The sequence below is a fragment of the Tigriopus californicus genome, chromosome 2 (assembly GCF_007210705.1).
Source record: "Tigriopus californicus strain San Diego chromosome 2, Tcal_SD_v2.1, whole genome shotgun sequence".
Classification (NCBI taxonomy): domain Eukaryota; kingdom Metazoa; phylum Arthropoda; class Copepoda; order Harpacticoida; family Harpacticidae; genus Tigriopus; species Tigriopus californicus.
In genome coordinates this window covers 10,554,973-10,568,015 of record NC_081441.1, presented here as the reverse complement: position 1 = coordinate 10,568,015, position 13,043 = coordinate 10,554,973, and the positions used below count along the sequence as shown (strand labels likewise).

General features: G+C 38.5%; 2 protein-coding genes across 2 annotated transcripts; both read right to left on the bottom strand.

Annotated features, from left to right (window-relative positions):
- Positions 1-2,106: 2,106 nt before the first annotated feature.
- Positions 2,107-4,737, bottom strand: LOC131892712 (uncharacterized). Its single transcript, XM_059242544.1, has 4 exons — positions 4,405-4,737; positions 3,486-3,662; positions 3,258-3,410; positions 2,107-2,876 (listed from the first exon to the last, which is right to left on the bottom strand). The coding sequence occupies exons 1-4, from the start codon at positions 4,489-4,491 to the stop codon at positions 2,709-2,711; spliced, it is 585 nt and encodes a 194-aa protein (XP_059098527.1). The 5' UTR covers positions 4,492-4,737; the 3' UTR covers positions 2,107-2,708.
- Positions 4,738-5,128: 391 nt separating this feature from the next.
- LOC131892969 (uncharacterized) lies at positions 5,129-11,468 on the bottom strand. Its single transcript, XM_059242849.1, has 4 exons — positions 11,323-11,468; positions 7,269-7,467; positions 5,528-5,612; positions 5,129-5,467 (listed from the first exon to the last, which is right to left on the bottom strand). The coding sequence occupies exons 1-4, from the start codon at positions 11,359-11,361 to the stop codon at positions 5,245-5,247; spliced, it is 546 nt and encodes a 181-aa protein (XP_059098832.1). The 5' UTR covers positions 11,362-11,468; the 3' UTR covers positions 5,129-5,244.
- Between the last annotated feature and the right edge of the window lie 1,575 nt (positions 11,469-13,043).

Here is a 13,043-nt window from a genome sequence, read left to right as displayed (position 1 = left end):
GCAGATCTTAAAAATGTTTGTCTGACTTTTCACTCATTTTCAAAACAAGTTAAAAATTTCAGCTTATTACTTTCTAAAAAATCATGACTAATTCATTGCTTGAATAGGATCTTAGGTAATGGCATTATAAGAATTTTACATACATTCTAAAGATTACATCGGTCTTTTTGACGCTTTTGCGATAAGCTGGAATTGGTAATTTAGTCCATAAAGATGGAGACGTTATATTTTTGAGAAGCGCTAAAGGCTGATCAAAGGTGATTTAAGAAATAAATGCAATAAAAGAAATTTTCGAGAAAAACGCCTGCGTTTAGCTTTATCAGAAAGTTCCTTGCATGCATCATTCAAAACTTATCAAGCCTTGTTTTCTCACGAGAAATACTGAAAATGAATTCATTCAAATATTTTGAGACGATAAATTTGTTCAGAGGAAAGTAGCAATTCGAATTTTGAAAAAAAAAAACATGAAAAACACAAGGCTTTGCATTCCAAGATATATCTAGGAGTAAACACAAGTTTTTGCATTGCAACTTGTCATTGCCGTGAAAACGAAGAAGTTCTATTGAAAAAGACATTGTGAGAATCTGCTTTACATCCCTTTTTTGCCCAGTTGTCTAACCATCAGTTGAGAGAAACAAACAAGCTCTAAAACGCAACCTTTCTCCTCTGCCCTTTTTACCGACACTAACTTGCCTTGAGAACTTCTAATTTTAAAGGCTAATATTTCTTTAATTCGGCACATAATTCAAGAAAAAATCCACAACTCTTTTAAATGCTCAACAAATGAACAAAAGGTATACCCATTGACCACTCGAAATACGTGGTGTGTGGTATTCATTGCATGTGTCTTATCACTTACCATAATTTCAATCGTCGGTTTTAGCATGTGGAACATTCGTTTTTAACCCTATCTTTGTATGTTAATACATCTATTTTTCATATCATTTCGCCCCTGCTGATAGGACCATGAGACGTACTAAGCTTAAAAGCAAAGCTTAGTACCAATTACGTCCGAGATTGTGCAAAAATTGCCATTTCAAAGAAGCCACTTTTCAAGACAGGAGCAGTTTGAACGGTCTATAGAGATAGCTTATGAATTTCATCTAAATTGTTTAGGGTCAAATAAAATTTATTAGAATCAATTTTCCCCCAAATAAAAACAATTAAGTGCAATGACATAAAATGATTGCAATTTCTAATTACCTGCATCACCGGTCTACTAATTGACTTATGATAAATCCCTTTAATAAATTCTTATCATCGATGGCGAGACCGCTTCATTCATGAGATGGCTTAGAAATAGTAATTGAATTACAGTACAATATAAATTTACAATTAAAATGAAAACGGGAAAGAGATACTAACATATGGTGGCAATATGATCAAAGAGTTGTAACGTTAACTTGCTCAAAAGGCAATGATCTAAAAAGTTTAGATTGACAATTCTTGATAGGCTAGTGTTCCAAGAAAAGGCCAGTTCAAAGCAACTCGACTTTGTTACCCATAATCAAGCCTTTGTATGTCGTAAATAATATGATTGAAAGAGTACAGAGATGTTTTACAAAGTCCATTGAAGGCCTGTCTAATTTGAGCTATTGGGAAAGACGTCAGACCTTGGGATTATTTAGTGTCCAGTCTAGATACGAAAGTTATCAAATCCTTTATGTCTTCAAATGTCTTCATTCTCTTTGTCCTTACCCGGGAATAAGGCAAATGCAAAGCTTTAGTGATAGACGAAGTATCTCTTGTGAAATACGCCATAAGCTCAACCCTTTGGATAAAAAGATGTAAAGTCGTCCTTTGTTATAAATCGAGCTCCAACTTTGTGTAACTTGTTGCCGTTCTTTCTTCGACGATTTAGATGACCCATTGATAACTTTTAAACGAGACTAGGATGGTATTTTTTTATCAACGATCCCAGACTAACCTTTTGTTCAAGGGTGTCCAAGGGCGGCAAACTGGAACGCTTTGCATGACCAAATATTTTATCAAATATGACACTGCATCATGCCTTACAGGGAATTTCATTCCCTTGTCTCGGTTAAAAACCCGAGGATTAACCAGGAAGAATAATTATGATTCATCCGAAATGAAACGCGTGTGCGATTGTTGTGATTTGTTTACAAATTTGTGTTTATTTCTGAATGAGTATAGAAAAAGCTTGTCATGTGTTGTTGTGGTTGTGGTTGTTTTTGCAGAACGTTAAGTAATTAGGGAAACCAAAACGAAGTTGAGAGAGTTGGCATCCTACATGGCATATCATATGTGAATATTAAGTACTCTGAACGATACTCGAGACAAAACGTCCAAGCTACGATGTGATGAAATCATGGAGTTAAAAATGTCCAATTTCCGAAGAAATTGTCTGACCAAGGGCTCAAAAATAGTTCCACTCCATCAAGTTGAGCAAGTTTCGTTCGAGACAAGGGCAAACCGATTGATGGATAACTAATTGATATTACTCGCACAAAGTGTCTGGTGACGAACCAGAATCCAAACAACATGATGTGAGTTTCAAATTGTAGCACAAACTATCGATTATCGATTAAAAGAGTCAATTGATGACGCATTGCATTTAAAGTAACAGCTGTTGACCTGGAGAGAATTCATGATGAAGAGAAAGCGTCATTGAGAAGAGTATTCTCAGGGCCTTCCTTGCCCACGAGAATGGTAATCCAAAGACCACCGAGCAAATGGCGAGCACGTCATTACTTCCGCTTATACACCCGTAAAAGTCTGACTGGCCTTCGGTCACCGATTGGATGAAGGTTACCATGTTTATCCATCCGATAACAAATGTTGTATGGAACTGTTTTGCATACCAATGGATCCTTGCCCCCCGGTTGATGTTGATCTCGATAAAGTTCCGGTAGAGGCTGAAGGGGGAGAGAGAAAAATAAGAATCGTGCCAGGTGAGAAATGACGAGTGGGAATGAAGACCTCTCGAGAGCGTGATTTACGAGACTTCGGCTCCAAGTTTCCCCCCAAAAGTCATCTAACGTGTCACAAGGATTGGGATATTCCTCAAGTTTGGACTGGTAGTAGGAGTGCACTACCTAGATCGTGATTAGATTAGTTTCCTCGTCAAAAAGGAACGTGGCAGGGAAAAAAAACAATCTCAAACATGCCGAGAAACGTAATTGTCATGAAGCCACATTTCCTCGAAATGTTAATTATCTGTTCCCTAAAGTGCCATTCCCATCACCATGAAAGGCTGTTATTAGATTTTTTTTATTTACTTTTTTGCCCCCACTCACCTGATTTGTCTCCACTTCCCGAACGTTATGGCCTTGTTCTTTGAGGCTTAGCAGCAAGTTGATCATGGCCATATTGTATTCGGGACTGCCCACTTCATAAGGAGTTGGGTTGAACTTTGTCATATCCGAACTTGTCGCCAATTGTGCCGCCAGCTGAAAAGTCCAGTTCAGTTCATCTTCTCTTTTCACGAAGAAACTATGGGGTTACCAATAAGTTGCCATACTCACCGTGCTGGGATCAATATCCTGCACTCTCATGGCTCCTGGAGGGAACGAATCGGTTTGTGATTGTGGAGCCCGTATAAGGCGTTCCCCGATGTCCTCGATGGGCGGATCCATGAGCTCCTCTCCCCTGCCCGTCCTCGCCATTTCCTCCTCCCTTTGTCTCATCTCATGATATTTCCTCTATAATGGGCAAAGGTCGTTAACGCGTTAGCAAGGACACGTCAGAGACTCAATTGGCCGAGAACTAATCGAATTGGTCGATCATTAAGGAGAGTCATTAAAGTAATAGCCGGTTCATTCCACCTGAAGTACCAGCATGTGCCTGGGAGACTTTATAGTTTTACGGCTCACCAAATGACAAATTGAGTGCATTTCAGGAAATTTGGATCAATTACAAACTTCACATGTCTGCTTGTGTGAATTGATCTATGAACAGTCGGCAATAACCTCATGGCCGTTGATAATTTTGCCATGGTTAAAGATAATGATTTTTTTTGCCTTAATAGGCAATCAAATTAAACAATGTACAGCGTCCTTAGGAAACTATAAACCCAAACAAGTCCTTGGGGAGATTGAATTGAATAAACTGAATTTGGCAAACATGTCAAACCATACTATAAATGCTTATGGTCCTAAAAAGGGTTGTTAGGGAAAGTACGAAATTTCTATCTGCCCCGTTCGAGAATCACCGGGTATCGTTATAATTTTCATTCATTATCAATATCAAAAAGAGGTACATATCCAATAGCTTGAAAACACGCACCGTTTTAGATTAGAAAGATAAAATAGAGCCTCCATCAGCCACTATATAATTACTCCAGTATCCCCTGGCTGACAACAAAAGTACGACCAGAGAGAGTACGATCACCAACAGCTAGATCGGGCGTTTGTTATAGTAGAAACAATTTGAATGAGAACTAACCCGTAGCCTTGGGGAACATGCCCCCGCTGCAGCGAAAAGCACCAAAAGAAGCGGCAATGTCTGGAGATAACTTTTTTTAAACAGCATATCCAGCTGAGGGATGCTTCCCCCTCAACCACTTCTTGGTGACAGAGGAACCCTCGAGGATCGAGGGGATCACGCTCGGTGAAGTGGATCCAAATATCTATTGGGAAGAGGCTGCTTCTCTCGAGTCTTCTCACGGGTGAACTAACTCTGAATACGGTTGCAAGAAACGAACGGTCTTGGTCGGGGAACGCTCAAGCACTCAATGGTCGCTCGTTTGGGGGCTCGTCCCATTTTATGGGTACATGATAGAGCAATTGGAGTTAGCTTACCCCGCTTCCTGCCATCACGGTGAGGCACGAATGGCAATATGCCTGCTTTCGTGGTTTATTGGTTTGTCCTCACTTTTGGAGTAAAAAAGGAGCAAGTCTCAGGGTCCGCACGTACTTGTGGAACAAACAGTGATGTGCATGATCCCAAGCCAATGGTATTTTTGATTGTTGGAAATGACGGTATCTCTTCATTCATGATATAGATATGTCAGGTCTGTTGGATATTAATGTGAAACGCCCTTCCTGCTCTCATGGGACTCCCTCATGATAGACAGAGACAACTGAGAGTTGCACCCATTTGTCTAATTGGATACCTGGCACCGAAATATTAACAAGCTCATGAAAAGGAATCTTTAGCAAACTCAAGGCTTTTAATCAAATTTGTTTATTCCAGTCCTCTGGGCACTACCTTAATTAGGGCATACTACACAGGGACATATGGGACTGTGTTTTTCTTTCTTTCTTTCGCAAAGGCCGCTTAAACTCATAATATGGTGCGGTTATGAAAAACGAATACATCCGTGTAATCGACGTTTCCCTCGGAGGCGGTTTTCTCGGGCGCAGTCCCGTTGGTCAATCGGATCAAATTGGTATCGTTGGCAAACAGATGACCCATGTGACAGATGTTGTACTCGGCATTGAAAGTGAAAGCTGTACAATTTCCTGGAGCCTTTTTCCTACATCTTCTCGCACAATCGTTCCAATTTCTGTATCGGGAATGACAAGTCAGTTCCAATGGAATCAATGTGGAACAATCTGGAACTTACGGCACATCAAGAATGCTCTTCGATACGTTCCATTTCTCACTGGGGATCAAGTAACGTCCAAAAGTCACTTCGGCCTTAGGCTTTCCTGTAAAGAGTGAGACAATTTTATGATTGCGAAATTTGAGGAGAATCGATGGGGGCTCTTCAAATAGTACAACGTGACAATGAAGCTGTTTTAGGGAGAGAGAGTGTTATACCAACAATGCCGGCAAGATTTTTGGGGGGCATCACATGTTGATGGTTGGGCAGAATATAAACATATGTAAGGCCATGGATTTCAAGAAGCTCTTTTCCGATGTCCATGGTCATGCCAACCCACTTCTGTTGCACTCATTCAACTCAACAAAAGCAGCCAATTAAAGTTTTACTTAATTTCAATAGCACAAAATCATGAATAGGGAGGTATGAGCAAAATGCGACAGAAACTTCGCTTTATGAAGAATAAAAGGTGTGTGATCTAGTATATTTAATGTCCCTTGGACAAGCACTTTAGTGGCAGAGCTACTAGTCTATTGTGCTTGGACAGTCAAGATTGATAGAATGGTAACAGTATATGGGATTTGACATATAAGATGAACATGGTTGAACACTTGTCAAAACATGTTCTAAAATATCATCAAACAATCGAAAATATCCTTGAAATCTTTCATTAAAAAGGTACTGGGAATTGCAATTTCAGTAACGATTAAAAAAGCCCGTCAAAATCTAAACCCGAAAAAAAGCGGAAGACTGAAAAACAATCCCAAAACTTATTGTAGGAAGAATGAGCTTCAAAGCAATAAAAGTGGCAAATGGTAAGTAAACGGAGTGGCACGCATCTTCTGTACCCACTGACTTTTGCTGAGATCGTAAAATAAGTAAAATATTTTGAATATCCTTAAAACTTCGACGATCAGACAAGCTTTGACTTTCGCAAATCATTTAATCAAATGTGCCTAAAATCAGATCAAATCACATTCTGGAAATTCATGGAAAACTTGAAATGATTTAAGTGTGTTATTTCCCTACCAAGAGACTTTATCACACGAGCCCATGATAGGTACAAGAGATTTAAATTTCACTGTAGTTTGATTGATTGCGGTGATTAATGCTGGATTATCATGGAAAAAGCGTCAGGTTTGATGACATTTGGGTTTTCATCAATCTAACCAATGACACATTTTCAACACATAAAGTGGTAATGGATGGATATGTGGTTGCAAATCATTTTTAATTCGTCAATTTGAAACGCACAATATCGAAAAATTGTTAGAAGTAGTCGAGGTACTTGGAAAACTGCACTCGCCAATCTTTGAACCATGTTAAATGAGTTCTTAGAAACAGTTCCAACTGGTTAAAGGCTAATGAAAAGCTTTGTGTCAAAAAATGTGTCACGATTTCTCACTCTTTATTCTTTGACACTATTCTTAGCCACATCATGTGATTGATTGGTGCAAACTCTCGTGTACGTAATCTGAAATTTGAAACAAGTCGAATCTTTATTATAAGCAATAGCTCACAAATCTATGGTTACAATGTTTTTAGCACACGTTGAGGAGACGTTGTAGATTGGTTAGTTCAGTTTCGATTCTCTTTCACGAAACTTTTACATGCTAACCACACCCACAGACGGAAAATCAATCTCAAGCCGGACTATGGCACTGCTTGTCGGAAAAAATGGAAGTCTTTGAACACCAATGAAAAGAGGACACCACTTCGTATGATATAATAGACGTTTCATGAATTCATTTTCTTTGCTCACCGGAGTTCTTCCGTTCCATTGGGAACTTTTGATTATGAAGCGCCGAAATGAGGACGAGGAAACCAATACAAACGATGGCCATTCCTGTTCCGATTACTTGTTGGTTGGTACATTCGAATGGAAATGTTTTAGTCCGGGGTCTTTTGGCTTTTTTCTCTTTGGCCTTGGAATTTTTCTTGGCATTTTCAACGGTGAAGTCCTGAAGAATGAAATGGTCCCTTTGAAGGGTGGACTAAAGAAACTTTTTTTTTCTTTTGCAAGCCCGCATGTCATGAATGATGGACACTTTGACTGGTAAAAGCTCACATAAAAGAGTATTTACGCATTTATAGTGGCCAAGTGGTCAACTGGTCACACGCATATCCTCTCCTCGTAGCCATGAAAGAAAGGCCAGTTCAAATTAGATTTCCTTTCCCATTTTGCTCAACGCCCAAGGGAATTGTCAAAAGACTGAATAACTACATCGCACCCACACCCAAATATTCTGTCACAGACTCAAATTTACACCCTTTTTCATTCAATATCTCAACGACAAGATTGTCCTTAAAAGGTTGGAATTTAAGATGCTTCAAGGAAATATTTTTGTGAAGCATCTAGAATCTTGAATCAAACTTAAAATAATTTGCACATGTTCAAAGCCATTAGATGTAATCAGTCACCCTCTGTTATGCTTATGATAGACGTCACAAGACCCGGTAGTATGAATGACGAAAAAAGACCCAAGAGAATGCAAATGAGGGACTCAAAGGTCACTGAGCACATTTACAGGGCATTCCATAAACTAGCGTACCCTACTAAACAATCATATTTTCTCACCAAATGCCTCCGTAAAATAAGCCTGTGGTACAATAATGTTTTCCAACCAATAGCTTTCTCTCAAGTAAGAAGGCCCGCAAATTGAAAGGAGTGAGAAAGGATGCTTTTGTCTATTTCTTACCTTTGAATCTTCATATGATATTTGGTCTGCCAACGACTTTGAGTTGACAGACCGGGCTAGCAATTGAGTGTAGGGTTGATCGGCAATGCGATTTAACAATTGGTCCAAGTTTTACGTGAAAGATGCTACCGGATCAACAACGCCTACGTATTCCATAAGGATGTTAGAAGGAAGCACATTAAGCAATGAGGGAGCCCGAGAAAGAAGAGAGGTGGGCTTCATTATTCGAACTAGCCTGTATTCTCTAGGGCTTGAAGATGCTTTCAAAACGCACATTAAGCTTCTACGTCGCTAGAATTGACAAATCGAAATAACTTAATATTTTTGAGGATCAAACATTGGGTTGTGGCCACCCTGTGTTATGTCCTTCAACTAGTCAGCAGCAGTCATTGGCATTCCACTGTAACTACTCATATTTGCTCCCACCCATACTCTCCATAATCCCTCCAATTCCACCACTTTCCCTTAATAAACTAAATGTTCCCATGTCTTGGCATCCAAGTTATTGAGAAAAGAGCCAATTTAAATCCATAGTCCGATTCAAATTAGATTTCTTTCCCCACATTGCTCTAGATAAATGTCAAAAGACTGGAACCTCTGGAATCGTTCTCCGTTCTTTTTGCCGAAAATGGTCTCCATGAGCCCAACATTGAAGTCGATAGCAAATGAACCTGCTCTTGACAAATTTGCCAAGAATAAGATTAAAATTTCGTAATTTGCTTTTTTTTCTGGAGAATGGCACGTTTTTGGCTATTATTGAGAATTTGAGAGGTTCAATGATTTCAGTTTTGCAAAAAAGGAAAGAAAACCCAAATATCATACAATTAGCTTCAATTCCTAGACGTATGAAAAAAGCAAATAATCAATATATTTGTGTTCTTTTGAATTTACATTGATCAAACTAGTTGGATAAACAGGTTGTACTTAATCTAAACCATGAACGACGTTACACTGGACATATTTGACGCAGCCAAATGTACCCTAATAGTATAAGGGAAATTTAAAAAACCATTGAACTCAACCTCCCGACCAGAAATTGAAAAAATCATGGTCAAGCTCCCCAAGCCAGACAAATTCCCTCACCATAGACATTCGAAATTATAAGGAGGAACATGGCTAGTTCTAAGCTGTAGGTGGAGGAATTCCTGTCTACCATGATTTTTTTTTTACTGTTCACGTTTTTCAGCTGTCCAAGTTAAGTTGAGATAATCGAGTGATACAAGATGGACGAACCATGAAATTTGACTTGTTCGAATAAACATTACAAGTGACAAGAATTCGTTTAAAGTTCCAAAATATTTTTGATGTGAATGGTTTCCAGAAACATCTAAGCACTCCTTGAAAGTGAATCAGACATGTTTTATTAACTACAGAGCGAAAAGGGGGCCAACCACTACACGATCCTGGAATTCGAATGTCAATCATCTTGAATTATAAACAATATACAAGAAAATTGGGCTATATTGACTGGAAATGATCAGCAGTAACCTCTTAAACAGGATGGAGGGTGAAAGTCGATCCAAGGTAAGGCCCTAACTCATTGTTTTAGCCCCGTTTTCTAATGAGATCAAAGCCTACCGGGGTATACGGTGACAATTTGATAGCCTTCCAGTTGAATGAAGACCTCCATGTCTAAACGAAAAATGGCCTGCTGATGTTACGGTTCCTTGTTTTCGTTTACTAGGAAGGGGCAGATTGGGCAAAACTTTCACTTTGATTTCTCTTTTGAGATTTTGAGCTTTTCAAAAGCTTTAGTACCATTAGTATTCACAGTAACACAATGTTCTAATCACCTTGTTTTTGTACACGTCATATCACAATAAGTTTCTTAAGCAATCTACGTAGCATGGGATTTCTTCACCCCTTAGTTTGAAAGAGGCTCCCATATAAATATGATGTGGGAAACATTCAGTTTCTTGAATAGCTAAGACGAAAATTGCAAGTCACTTTAAAAATTTAGAATCTCACAAGGGCGACATGAGTAAAGATTATGTTTGTCCTCGAGTAAGAAATGTATACGATTTCTATCCAACAATCATTCGACACCTGAGCTCGAATTTCAAGAACACTTGTAAACCCTTATAAACCAAATGCACAACACGAGTTACAATACTCATTGCACATCTTCATGGAAATTTCCATTTTATTCGTTTATACTTTCTCATGCGATTTGTTACCAAAAGCTCCAAAACCTAACACTTTTTGCACTTTATACACTCAAGCTTTTATTCGCTATTTCTAATAAGGTTGATAAACAGTGAATCATTCAAAATATTAAACAAAATGATTTTCCAATGCAAGTTCCCGTACAACTATATTCAAAACCAAATTAGGCGTTTTAAGATTAAAATACCTTGTGCTGTTTTTTGCAAGCTCTCTTAAAGCGAAAACGATTTTGGTTCTAAATCCAAGTCAATTTCAATCATATTGTTAAGGTACTGCTCTCGAAATTTTACCCAAAATCCTTGTGAATGCTACTTATTTAGCCAAAAGCCTTTCAGTTTAGGCAAAGTGTTTTGGTTGTTAACGGAGTGTCCCAATTTTGTGCACTTTGAGCATAAATAAAAAGTATATTCTGGCCAATTATTATAGGGTTAAATTGTGTTCATAAAATGTCACCACTAGATGGCTTCGTAAAAAAGGCAAGCATAAGCAAAAATAGCGAATAAGTAATCTTGAATTTGTTTCCAAATTAGCACTGTGATCTTGGGACCATATTTATTGTTAGATTTTGGTGTCCTCTGAAGCATGGCTATGATTTAATGAAGTTTCTTGGTATTATGACTTGAGTGTTTTACATCATACTGGATTTGCTTTTATATACAAAGTGAGTTAGTTCCCATTGAGTTTGATAGGTAATCCTACACTTGTTCCAATAAATATGGTGCCACAGTAGTCAACAAAGAATCCCTCCCTAAGTATGCAAAAGCTACTCTCCCAAAGATGTATTTTATTGAAAAAGCCAATTTGTTTAGCATTACCCTGAACTATTCGGGGATTTTTCTACTAATAACCAGTGCCATGGATGTGCGTTGCCAAACGAAACACTGCATTTGGACCCTACTGGACGTTAGTCTCGGACAAATCTGTAGTGATATTTTTCACCCTGTATCTTACTTGTTCCTCTGAAAGCCGATCGACGCTTCGTTGCCTCATGATGAGAATGAGTCAAGAAATAGGATTCCAGTGGATTGAGGATTGATCGGAGCGATTGCTTAACACTTACTGCAACTTGGGATGATTTGGTGCGCAACGCAGAGGGATCCAAAGTCAATACAATGTGTTTATCCAGTTGCTGCATGATTCCTACATACACCATTGTATACATCATTCGTTTTGTTAAGCTAGAAATAGGAGGTCTGTAAAGCCTTTGAAACCTCGATTTTGCCTGCAAATTACCTCATGATAGCGAGGAGCTGTGCAACTTGGTTGCAGAGCAAATTATCCGGGTGCGATATTTAGGTACAAGTCGTCAATCAAATTATCAAACTTAAATCAATGGAACAAAAATTTCTGCATCCGAAACAAGTAATTTTTCTACTGGCAATTCATTCACAGTGCTATTTGGCAAAATTCGTTGCGGGTCAGCAGAGAAAGGCTCAAAGAGACCCTAAAATCTAAAGCGAATCACAAAATAAAGACTTGATATTTAGAGCAGGACACGTGGGAAACTCGTGATAATAATGATTGATTGGTTGAACAATCTGTTGTTTAGTACGGCACATTTGCTTCACCTTTGATATTTTTTCATGACATCGACATGAGGTGAAGTGTTATTTAACTTGTGTATCTTAAGTGTGCCCACGTCAGCCTTCTTTCCTTGCTCATGGAGTTCTAGAAATATGGAGTGCGAACGGTTTTCGCTCCAAAATAGGCCAACTCTTGGTTTGTGTAACTCTGGTTCCCTTTTGAAAAGCTAAATTTAATGATATGCTTGAAACGTTAACATCAGGTCCAAGCCACTTTTCTAGCATTTAGTTGCAAGTGTTTCAAAGTTAATATAGTCCAAAACTTATGTATCTCAACAAGAGTAGACCAAAGGTAATCATTACCACTGAGCAAATTTGAGCACCTCTCCTGAGTTCTCTGAGGTCGGTTTCCGACTCAAATTTGGCCAAGGTTCATCATGTGGTAAGATCTTTTGATCATATCAAGGGTTAATTTTAATTAAAGTGAGCACAAAAAAAATCACTTCTGTCTGAAGTCCTTGTCTTTAGAAGTCCACCCCTTGATCCATTCACAAAACACTTTTGTTGCACTATCAACTTTCATCTTCTTCTAATGATAATGATTAACCAACATCATTACGTTTTGATTTATTTTCAAGTTTCACGTTGAATATTTCGATGAGCATGAATAAGAATGGTGGAAGAAAAAAAAGCGGAGCAAGATCTTTGATGGCGCAGAATAGCTCCTATTTCGATTGAAAGGTTCAATCAGGAATATTGTTGGTTTTAAAAAAGCCTTCCTTTCCATTTTCACAAGTTATTAAAGCATGTTGGTCTTTAAGCGTACCAGAACATGTTTAATCAACTTGAACTTGCATTGCTTGTTATTCCTCCCTTTGCTTTAAAGCCAAAGCACATACCATTCCATTTTTATGATCCTCAAACAAAATTTTACGTGGCATCTACTCTTTATCGCTCAACCCCTTGACCCCTTCTTGGAATCAATCAAACTTCGATTGAAAAGCCCTACTTTAACCGGTTTAGGTTTGAGACAAACCGATCAGAGGGATAGGCGGATACGACACGAAAATAGCCGCTGTTCATTTATTCTATTTTGCCATTGGCGTCAAGCCCCTTCAATTAACTGTTTTCTGTGATTGTTTGCTTTGA